The sequence below is a fragment of the Crocuta crocuta genome, unplaced genomic scaffold (assembly GCF_008692635.1).
Source record: "Crocuta crocuta isolate KB4526 unplaced genomic scaffold, BGI_CrCroc_1.0 scaffold299, whole genome shotgun sequence".
In the NCBI taxonomy this organism is placed as follows: Eukaryota; Metazoa; Chordata; class Mammalia; order Carnivora; family Hyaenidae; genus Crocuta; species Crocuta crocuta.
This window is the reverse complement of record NW_027532747.1, coordinates 11019714-11031803: the sequence shown is the minus strand read 5'-3', so window position 1 is coordinate 11031803 and position 12090 is coordinate 11019714. Positions and strand designations below refer to the sequence as shown.

Sequence of the window (12090 nt, the reverse complement as noted above, 5' to 3'; positions counted from 1 at the left end):
GAATTTACCTCAATTAAAAGACAGTCCAGTTAGCCTTTTAACCTAAACCCCTAATAAAATGAAAGGGCAGATAAGAAGAAAGAAAGAGAGAGAGAGAGAGAAAGGAAACAAACAAAAAAACAAAGAAAAAGAAAGAAAGAAAGAAAGAAAGAAAGAAAGAAAGAAAGAAAGAAAGAAAGAAAAAGAAAGAAAGAAAGAAAGAAAGAAAGAAGGAAAAGAAAGAAAGAGGGAGGGGGGAGGGAGGAGACAGAGAGGGAGAAAGAAAGAAACAAAGAAAGAAGGAAGGAAAGAAAGAAAGAGGAAAGAAAGAAAGGAAGGAAGGAAGGAAGAAAGAAAAAGAAAATCCCAGTAAATGAAGGAAGCAGGACACTCCAAGGAAGCCTGGGGGCAGAGGAGAGAGGGTCCCTGCCCAGCCGAGGGCGGACCTTCCCCAACTGAGCACCTAGAAGCCACCGCCTCCATTTACCGGGAGCTTTCACCTTTTTCCTACGATACCTCCTGTTTCAGCTAAAAGCTATGAGACGACAGGCTCATCAAATATTTGCTGGGGGGAAGCTCCACCTATTCGAATGCTTTGCTGCTGGAAGCGGACCCTGCAGGGAGCTGCCTCCCCAGCATCAGCCACACCAGAAGGCAGCTGCCTGCTGCTTGGCTGCCTCCCCCAAGGCTGGGAGCCACTCGCGGGCAGGCACGCCTTGCGCATGGCTGTGTCCCGGCCTTCATCACAGCCCCTGGCTCAGAACAGGGGACTGCATATACCAGTGTTAAAGAAATGAATGCCTGTGCTCGCTGCGGCAGCACATATACTAAAGAGATGAATGTCCTCCATTTTATATATCTTATCACTTGATTTATATATAGTTTTTAAAGTTTTAATTTTTATTTATTTGAGANGGGGGGGGGGGGAGAGTCCCAAGCAGGCTCCAGGCGCAGCACGAGACTGGCGCAGGCCTCCATCTCACGAACCACGAGATCATGACCTGAGCCAAAATCAACGGTCAGATGCTCAACCCACTGAGCCACCCAGGCGCCCCTGATTTATATTTTTAATAGATAAAACACAGATACGGTATAAAATCCAAAGGCCTCCAAGGAATGTAATGGTGGTAAATTTCCCTTTCACCCACCCTTGGGCTCCCTCACCTACGAGGCAACCTCTGACACTGTCCCCATCGCTCTAAATGTCACCACTGGAGTGAAATTCTGAATTGCAAGAGCTGCGGCAACCAGACTACCTAGTGACTCGGGCATCAGGTCATCAGCACAAGATGGAAGCCACATGTGACCCCAAGATGAAAGTCATCGGAGTGAAAACAAGGTCCCAGTATTCCGGGCTGGGAGGAGGCACATGCCAGGCTTGCAGAGGAACGCTGCTAAGGTGACAGCCGTCCCCCCAGAGTCATTCATGGCATGCCGAGAAGCCCGTGGGCAGGGGCCATCCAGCCAGCCACCTCCAGCTCCTCACACCTGTTTCTGACACTGGCACATTTCAAGCCGAGGCAAGGCCACAGTGCCACATGATGGGACAAAAGTAGACACGCGGACCGCAACCACCCTCGGACTCAGAGAGGTCCTTTAGTGGCTCGTCTAGAGGAGAAACGTTCACCTTAAAAGAACTCGACTGTGAGCCGCATGGCACTGTCCCGGCAGATAGGAACTGAGCCAGCCAGGAGGAGAGGGGCCATGGAAATCAAAGCCCCCAGGGTGGCAAAGAATTTGGGCATAGTCCCCAGGGGCGCATACCGTGTGCGACGGGAACATCTGGCCACACTGAGCTCCGGGCTGTGAGGGGCTTTTTTTGAAGACTGACTAACCATTGCCCTGTATAGTCACCAAACCGAAGCCTAAAAAAAGACCCGAGCCACGCAGGCTCATCTGTTCTCCAAGGCTCCTGCCTAATGTGGCAAAGCACCGGCGAGAGGGTGAGCCGGGTGCTTATCTGATTTCAGCCAATCTGTTACTGTATTTCATTCCCTGTCCTCACGCCTGGAGGCTGTTGCAATGTGTATAAATTTAGAAAGAAAAAGATAAATAACATGGAAACGTCCATTTTAACAAAATGAGCTGTTTTCTTTCTTTTCTTTCTTTCTTCTTACTCCACAAAGACAGGACAAAACGATCGTGTTACTGATTTAGCCCTTACCGTGGTGGAATTTGGTAGTCTGGGCAGCAACTCAATAATGCATGACCGCGGCCCAAGATTAACTAGCTTCTTCCGAAATTGTAAAATAGTCAAGCCTCCATCCCAAATAGTTTTTAGAAGCTGAAGGAACAAAATGACAGTACTTCACCCAGGATCTGTAATCAACTGGAGTCTCCTCTGATCAAGCCAAAATCTCTAAACGGAGACTGTTTATTTACACGAATGCCTCTACCAGCTCACCTGACAATACCTTCCCCCAGGAGTTACGCGCCAATGCTTTAAAGAAGGTAAAACCTTCATAAAGACATTAGTATTGTGGACAGGAGGTTTTGGGTTATGGGAGAAATTGCCCTGAAAGAGAAAACGCTTGCCTTTCATCACATGCAAATGCACAGCCAGTGAGTCTGTGGACCGAGGTAGGAAGGCACCACCAGCGGATTCTGTGAGCTAATCATTTAGCCCAATTCCCATGCGGCAGAGTTGAGTGATGGGCTCACGGTCACGTGGCTGCCAGCGACACAGGGGTCAGGACCAGGTCCCACAGCCCCTCCCCAGGCTTTTTCTGGTGGCACCGCTCCCCACCCGAAAGTATCAGACTCCAGCACTATACCTCTGACAGCATCTCATACTGGCCCCTCCTTCCAAGGGCAATGGTCAGTAAATCGTAGACCACAGATGCGCTCTGCAGGCTGATGAGGCGGTCACTCTTGTGCTCGGGGATCCGGCTCAGCACAGCGTCCCGGTTGGCCTGAGAACCACACAGAAGAGAGAAGCAGATGGTGAGCCAGGCCACGCACACAGCCGGTGTTTTGTGTAGAGAAGCCATCTTGGCCCTCCTGCCCCGAACAGCTTGCCAGGGGCCTGGAGAAAGGGGAAAGAAGGAGCACGGGGCTTGTCACCTTAGGTTGTTTATTCAAATTCCCCAGAGCACCTGAAGCACATGGTACAGGGTGTTATCGGCACATGAAGGCCCGGAGGTATGGTGCTGGAGCATGCTTGGGACCTGTCGGCAGGCATCTGCAGGAAGCTCTGGGAGCTGATGGGAAGCAGGGTGGGTTCTCCCAGGCCTGGGCCCACGGCCAGTGCGCTGGGGCAGCAGAATGACCCACCAGGGGCAGCCCTGCTGTGCCTCGCCTGCTGGCCCTGCTTCTGCTCTACATTAAAGAGTGGGGGGATCCCCAGCCCCACGTTTCCATCATCCAATGGTGCCATTACATTCTGTCTGTCCTGCAGAGATGCGTGGTACTTTTCCTCTGTCACTAAAGCAACATTCAAATCCCTATATGGCTCCTTCACCGGAACAGACTACAAAGACTAATGCAATCTTGTTGAGGGAAGCACAAAACAGCTGTATCAGAGAAAGCAAGAAGCAAATAGATTTTTGTCTTAAAAGATATTGCTGAGGACTCGAGAGATCACCCTGCCTATTGCCCATCGCTGCCGCTTGGCACAGAAATACTGCAGGCACATTCAAGCTTATTAGTCCCATCTATCTAGAAATCAAATGCTCTTTACAATAACTTGTTCTCATTACTTTTGAAATTTAATTTCTCTACAGATTCTCCAGACACATCCCACATATTAGGGACGCCACCTACTCTAACCATTTTCCCTTTCTCCCTAATAGGGAGCTCAGGATCAGCTAAGTTAGATTTTGCCTGTCTTGGTCCCCCCTGCTAATTAACAGAAGTCTCCAGATCTCTCCATCCCTAAGAGGACAGAAGGGGCCCATTGGTTTATTCCCGCGAAGGGGTGCACAAGACACCGGGGTCGCTTGTTCAGGCAGGCCGATGGCCGTCTCCCTGCCTCACATTTGGAATGGTTGCGCACACACCTCTCTCACTAATGAGACAAAATGCCTTCTCTGTGTGTGTGAGTCCAAGACATTCACTTTCAGCCACCCATCAGTACTTACTCACTCGAAAACTCCTTGCTCTTTAATGTCAAAGACAAATAAGAATATGTAAGACAGGCCACTTCCTACAAAGTGAGTCATCTCTTATGGATACAAGCCTGCTTTTGAAGATTTCATTCTAGGGTTTTCTGGTTAGGAGTGCCTTTGAGCCAAGAAAAGAGGCTCTGGGGAAAATAGGGCCTGCGGTAAAGGGTCTCATTTTATTTACTTGCCATAGATGTTCCATCTTAAGCCCAATGCCTGGAGGAGAACAAAACAAAGCAAAACAAAACAAAATCCTACTTAGGAGAGATTTTTAAGTTATGCCAAGCACACTGTTTTTGTTTTTGTTTTTAATTCTTAGAGAAAATTTATCGACGTCTTTTGATTAAAACCTCAAACAGACCAACAAATAATAAATACCGCAGTATATCGTGTCGGTGGTAGCTGTGCAAATGTGGGTCTGATGACCCCTTTCTCCTGGGGAAACGTAATTTGACCTGAGGTGAGAAAGCAGTACAATTCCAGACACTTTATAGCAGGCAGAGAGACTAAGTTAAAGTCAGAACCAACGAAAAAATACAATTTTCTCAGACCAAAAACACACAGCAATTCTCAACTGGTCCTGAAAGTGAGCACATGAATTTTCTGTCTAAAAACTGAAAAATCAAGAAGTCAAGGAACATGAAAAAAGGCCTCCAAAGGCAACTTAACTGAGACTTCTACCTACATAATTATGGAATGATTTACATACAGGGAGGACACAGTCATTTTGGTTGGAAACCCAGCCCTTCATATTTACTGATGAGGTCATTGGACTTCACCATCTGCTGAAGAGAGTTTGCAGAAATTCAATACCACAGAGCCAAATCTAACTGTCTCAAAGGGATCTCAATTTTGAGTATTATTATTTTCTATCGTTTCAATTAAGGAGCAGGAAAGTTGGAGACATCATTCCCAAGATGTCTCCACTTAGGGCAGGCATTTAAGAGATGTGCCTTTGTTTTCCAAATTCTAAGCTGGAATGCACCATCTGACCACAGAACACCATATTTTCAATCAGAGAACCATGCAAGAAATCTAAATGTGTGGTCACCACTCTTTCAGAACTTTTACAATGTCACCAAGTCCGCCCAAAGGAAACTAACCGCCAGGTGGTGGAGAGCCCAGCTTAGAAGGAGGCCTGAGAGCTGGGAGGCCAATGTGAGACTGCCCCCTACCAAAGAACTGCTGATGAAGCGCAGAGAGACTGGCTCATTCGAAAAAGTTACCGAATGCCACAGAGTTCCAGCCTGTTCACATGTATGCCTTCCCTGACCATGCCAAGGCAGAGTAGAGAATGTAAATGACACCGTTCTAAGTTACCAGCTGACAGTCCAGGAAAGATGAGTCAAGGGGGCGACCTGTTTCCTTCAGAGGAAGTAAGGCCAATGACGTCAAAGAGGTTCCAAATAAAAAGCAGTGGTAACTCAAGCAGTCTTGCTCTGGTAAACATCTCTGGGCCATTTCACAGAACAAGGAAACCCAAAGCTTGAAATTAAGGCACGGAGGTTAGCCTCCCTGACTGATCCCAGCCTCTCCCGAGCCTCCTTCACTCGGCAGATGGCCATTCTTCTCGTGCTCCATTTCTAAATCTTCTTAGGCTGAGTGCATTTCATGCCTCCATTCAAACCGCACACTCGGGGAAGAAGGAAGCTACCTTCTCTTGCCTCAGTTTCAATTCCTTTTCCTCCACCGTCTCCACCTGGCTGCCTGGTGAGGTGGGAGATACGAGAGGGAGCCACCTAATCTGGAAAGAGCAACTAACCACTGCAGGACGCACCCATTTTGACTGCTCTGGTCCTCATCTGCAGAAGGAGTGGATGGGGGCGAGGACATCTAGGTCCTTCCAAGTTCCAGGAGCCTCGCCACTCTACTCGGGTGCTCAGCACACACCATTTAGGTGCCAACGTACTAACTATTCTAACACAGATTGCTTCTCAGAGTTTCAGGCCAGGTGGTTGTGCCTAGTGATACGCAGAGTAGAAACCCAATAAATGGTGAGTAATGAAATTCTAGATGTAAACTTTGATATCCTGGCCAGACATTACAAAAACATTTCAAAGGAATCTGATGGCCTGGCAAAAACTCCCGCACAGCAGCAGAGCCAGGTAACAGGAGCGAGCTCTCCCGGCCAGGGACTCCGCGGTGCCTGGGGTGCAGGCGGGAGACCTGTCCAAGGGGCTGAGTCTGCGCCATCAGGCTCCTGCTATAAAAACCAGAGGTTCGAGGCGCCTGGGTGGCTTAGTCGGTTGAGTGTCCGACTTCAGCTCAGGTCAATGACCTCATGGTTCATGAGTTCAAGCCCTGCATTAGGCTCTGTGCTGACAGGGCAGAGCCTGCTTCGGATTCTGTGTCTCCCTCTCTCTCTCTGTCCCTCCCCCACTTGTGTTCTGTCTCTTTCTCTCTCAAAAATAAATAATACATTAAAAAAAAACAAAACCCATAGGTTTGTATACACCACAAGTGATTTATCCCTAAACTCTCCCTCCCCACCCAGGCAAGTTGAGAAGGCTTGAAAAGGTTACCACTGGGGGCTTCCTTTCCTTTTTAGGGTAACTTTGATGGTCCTTTTAGCTGTAGTTTTCTGACATACAATTGTGCTAGTGTTCCATCAATACCCAGTGGGCAAATAAATGAACCCGAGGAAGAGAAGCCCCACGCTCCAGGCTGACATTAACCTACGAGGGACGTTTCTAACCATTCCAAGAATTAAGAAATATCCCTCTTTTCACACCCTTGTTATTTGTTCCCCCACCCAGGTATCCCTTCTAGAAAGTACCCTTCTCCCATCAAAAACAGGACTATAGGAACAGGGGAAAGAAAAGTGTGAGAACACAGTCTACTTACCATCGACTCACTAATCAGCAGTAGTAAGAGGGCTTCCTCAGTATTTTCTTGAGGACAAAAAATGCTGTGCAAAGAAAATCAAATTTTATATATGGTAATTTCAAAATAATACAATGAACAGAACTGATTATTAAAAGCCTTTAGATTGTTTATATAGAATCCACAAAAAAATACCGTATCATCTGGACACTCGAATTAATTTGCTTATTTCTATGGTAATCTATGGAATTTATACATTTTAACTATGCATTTTAATAGCAGCCAGCAGTGAAGTAAAGCTGTAAAAACCATATACATAAAAACATATATGCCCATTATAGAGGCAGAAATTTAGATTGCTACAAACCGACATTACGTCAGTGATAAAGCTCTCTTCTCAACCCATTATGAGGGTATAGATGGCAGGCATTTCACTAAGGTCTCTTCTTAGTTTTCCTTGCTAACGGCTGTATCTTATATTGTCCTTTATTTATTTATTTATTTATTTATTTATAATTTCTGTGAGAGAAAGAGAGACAGTGTGAGCAAGGGAGGGTCAGAGAGAGAGGGAGACACAGAATCTGAAACAGGCTCCAGGCTCTGAGCTAGATGTCAGCACAGAGCTCAATGCAGGGCTCAAACCCATGAACCAGGAGATCATGACCTGAGCCGAAGTCGGATGCTCAACCGACTGAGCCATCCAGGCGCCCCGATCTTTTAGATGAAATAAGAGATTGGAAGCAATTTTAGAGTTTGAATCATTTCTAGAATACTGTGAGAATTTGGCGAGCCACCTTAATTAAACACACATGTTCTATTATGGGGTGACATGCAAGAGCTAGCTGTCTTATTAATCTATTTTATGGAAGTTGGCTGAGCTATAACATCTTGGATTAAAAGAAAAAGCTTTTAAGCTCAATGTTACTCAAGATTAGAGAACAAAAAACCCCAAACATACCCCCAACCTCCATTCTTTATAGCCTATAGCCTTGTGCTTTGAGCATTTTTCAAGACTGTTCACATTTTTTCCCTCTGTTCTAAAAGCTCTAGAATCCTTTGAGTAGAACTGAAATTGTTATCACCAATTGAGCCAAACTCGACTCTTTTTCACGGAAAGGAAGAAGAGTGCAATAAAAATGAACTTGGTTAAAAAACAACAACAACAAAAACCCCTCTTGGACATTTTGGAGATGGTTAAAACAGAATAAATCTTCTCAATAATAACATCACAATCATTTAATTTAAGAGATGGGATGATTCCCCCCCAAAATGGCAGGGAAAATATCCTCCTCATCATTATAAATCCTTGTTCTCTCTGAAGTGCTGGCAACTTTTGTACAGCAACAAAGGACCAAGAGAGAAAAAGCGTAGGGCCTGGTTCTCTTTTTACAACTGTGACGTCCCTAGAGGTAAGGAAATCATCTGTGGATGGTTCCCATTGCTCTTGTGGGCTAAGCTTTTATGAAAGGCTGGCCTGTAAATGATGAGGAAGATTCTGGGATTTGCAGTGAACTTTCTAAAAGAGGAAGCTTGAAGTGAGCTGGGTTTTTCAAAGATGGAACGCTTCTTTCCCCTTAAATTCAGAAATAGAGCCTATTGGGGCACCTGGGTGGCTCAGCTGGTTAAGTGTCTGGCTTTGGCTCAGGTCATGATCTCCTGGTTTGTGGGTTCGAGCCCTGTGTCAGGCTCTGTGCTGACAGCTAGCTCAGAGCCTGGAGCCTGCTTCAGATTCTGTGTCTCCCTCTCTCTACCCCTCCCCAGCTCACACTCTGTCTCTCCCTCTCTCAAAAATAAATAAACGTTTAAAAAATTAATTAAAAAAAAAGAAATAGAGCCTACACGCTTTGAACAGAGAGTGTTCCCGTGTGTGTGTGTCCACCCAGCAATTATTTCCTGATATCCTGGCTCGAGCTTACATACAACTGGGACCTTACAAATTAAGCAGTAACATTAACCTTTTTTTTTTCCCATGGCTAGCCAGTTCTGCATTGTCCTGACTAATTGAAAAGAAGAGAGAGCCCATGCTAATTGTGACTTAACACCAGCCAATTGAGTCCATGGATAATCCCCAAATTCCATTTGAGCCATCCAGCCCGCTTAAATGCTAAGTTGTGTTATTTTTACCAGAGCTGCTAACAAGTAACACATTAACTGATTCTAATTCTACTTCCGCTACCTTTCCCTTCAAGGCAGGGGAGATGGGTGTGGGGGGTGAGAGGAGGAGGAAGGGTAGTCTTAAGGGACATGTTGAAAAACTATATTCCAGAATGAGCCCCTTCCAATACTTATGGATTCTCCAGACCCATTTCTGGCCATTCCTCCCCTCTTCTCTGTTGAAGCAGATGTGGAGCCCAGGGTAGATGTCGAAATTGTGACAGTCTCCTCTGCCTTTTGTGACAATCTCCTGGCAGGGATCAAGAGCCTCAAGGGAGAGCCCGGGTGGCCGGTTCTCAGCCTTGTAGAGTGGGAAAACTGGTGCTCTAGGACAGTGGCTGAGGACATTGACTGAGGAGCAGGGTGCAGGATTAAGGAATAGGAAGAAAACAGGGCCTGTGGACAGTGAGGATAAGCTCCTAGGGGACAGACTGGTGGCCAGCGCAGGGGGTGGAAGCACAGCGCTGCTGGGTAAGACGGAAGGGCTGCACTGAAAGCCCAGCCACGTTACTAATTCATAGGCTGACCTTCAGGCAAGCTGCTCATTTTCTTACTTTGGATGAAATTTACCAACTCACTGTCTGACTCGACACAAAAGGAATAAGGGCAAGAATCTTCACTTACAAATAGTGATCATGACCTTGCCAAGGCTCCCAGGTAACAGCCATTTCTTAAAATTTTCCCAGATAGGTGAAAAATGTCACTGTATGTGGTAGGAACCATCATACCAAAGAAATCAATCCAATTTTATCCAACTGCAGTTCATCTTTCTGTCATCTTTAGCCATTACACAACTAATGACAACTGGATGTCTGGAAGTCAATGGCACCATCTGGGAGTCAGAGCAGACTCTATTTGGGTATAAAGAAAGCCCTGAGCACCTCCAACCCACAGGAAAGTTATGTGTAAGTAATGACTCTAAGGCCCAGCAATGGTGCCTTTTATTTTGACTATGCCTTGCCTGGTTGTGATACTACTAGGCAATTCCCAGACAAATACAGTCTGAACCAGAGCCAGTGGAGAAGAGGTGAAGAATCAAAGTCTGTGGCTCCACCCCATCCCCAAGTCACACTGTTAAACATGCTGAGACAGAAAATACATCAGTTCCAGGTTTGTGTGAAAGGACAAGGATTCCAAGGAAGAATAATTAACCATTAAGAGTACCTGTTGGTTGTGAGGGATCAGCTAGCTTAATGTGAGGATTAACCAAGCACACAATTCCATACAGGTCAACATCCCTTCGTGACAAAGAAAGAAGAGTCCTTCATTGGGATCAAGGCCACTAAGCTATGCTCTGGAGGGGACTGGGTGAGTCCCACAAAGATATGGCCCTTGCATGAGGCCTTCTGCATTCCTGGTGAGAAGCCAGACCCTCCACCATGACTGGAAGGTGGGCCGTGTATACTAGGGGTGAGCACTGGGCAGGACCCAGGGCACAGGGGTTGTTCACATGGCATCAGTTCTGCCATCAGGTGGTTTTCCTGACCCTTCAAACCCCCCACCTTCACATTTTAAACAGTGTCCTCATCTTTACCGAAACCCTGTGCACTGGCTCTGGGAGGTTCAGACCTATACTTAGAACTCCGTGGTAGTCACGCTCTCCTCCTGGGCCTGCAAAGGAGTTCAGCACAACATCTAGTTCCCAGCTTTCAATAAATGTTTTCATCAACCACTTTCTGGCACAAAAGTAGTTTTTAATCTCCTCCCTTACTTTGCATAAATCACGAAGTTGGATATGCATTTAACGATCTAAGCCACCTCAAGTGTTATTTACAAGGAGGAATACAATACCCCTGATGTGTGTGCACTAAGGAGCATGTGTGAGAATGTTTGTTGGAGCACATTCTAGAAGGAAGAGTCAGATGAATACATGAACGAAAATGATCAGATAGTTTAAGTGCTGTGACGAAAAATAAAGGCGCTAATGTGATAGAATTTGCTTAGAAAGGACACTTAGATACGGCAACTGGGGAATCTTTTCGGAGAAGATAATAGTTCACCTCTTAGGGCCAGGACCTCGCTGAGATGGAACCAGCCCCAACTGAGAACTCCAACACCATCACGAGCAGAATGGATCAATATATTAGAGTATCTATGGAATACTATGCAATAATGAAAACAGACTCTAACTGCAGTAAAAATATGGGTGAATCTCTCAAACATAATGTTAGACAGAAGAAGTTAAACACATGAGTTCTTCATATATTATTCCACTTAGATAAATTTTTAAAAAATGGGCCAAACTACTAATTGGAACAGAACTCAGGATGGTTTCCCTTGGGTAGGGGACTTGGTAAAAAGTCATCAAGTTTTATAATTCTGGTTTATTTCTCTCAGTGTGTGTCATGTGTCAGTACAAAGCTCACTTAAAAAATAAATAAGCAAAGAAAAAAAAAATTCCACTTGGAAAGACCTAGAAGGAAGTAAAAAGGCTGATAGCATGTGATCCCTCCCCTCTTTTGTATCTAGGATTGTCAACATCTGCTTTCCTTTCAAAATTCAAGATGAGGAGAGAATGAGCATCCTGTTTCCACCTCACATCCCGGCCACAGGGACAAGAAGTGGAGTTTTCTGACAGAACTCACTTTTCCATTATAACCAACTATTCTGAAGGGCTCTTATGATGTGCTGGAGCTAGAAGGCTCTGTGCCTCCTAAGGTCTGCTCTGTGCTCATATTTCCCATGAGAGACTGAGAAGGGGGAAGTGCTTGGGACTACAGGCTAAGATGGGGTTTAATCATTATCTGTGGATTACCTTTCTCACCTCCCAACTACCACAACTGAATGGGTGGTAATGTCCTTTTTGCCACAGGGTTGACTGAACAGATAGTCCTGGTGATTAGGAAGCTCCGACACAAGTATAATCCCAATAGGCTTTCTCTCTGTACTAATAAACCAGGAATATCCCTGGGAACACACAAAACTAGAAAGCTAAAAACTGATGGTGATGACTGAAGGAAGGAATAAGGATCGGTGTGGAAATTAATGAATTAGTGAATAGAGATAAAAAAAAAAAAAAAAAAAGAAAAAG

The 12090-nt window shown here is 45.6% G+C and overlaps 1 protein-coding gene across 4 annotated transcripts in view; it reads right to left on the bottom strand.

Moving 5' to 3' along the window:
- The window catches only part of TTC7B (tetratricopeptide repeat domain 7B), a 252850-nt gene that overhangs the window by 126630 nt on the left and 114130 nt on the right, over positions 1-12090 (bottom strand). For all 4 annotated transcript variants that reach the window (XM_077780871.1, XM_077780872.1, XM_077780874.1 and 1 more), the window contains exons 7-8: positions 6927-6990; positions 2754-2891 (exon numbers count right to left, since the gene is read on the bottom strand). In XM_077780871.1, coding sequence (XP_077636997.1) covers positions 2754-2891; positions 6927-6990 — 202 coding nt within the window. The remainder of the gene's footprint in view (positions 1-2753; positions 2892-6926; positions 6991-12090) is intronic.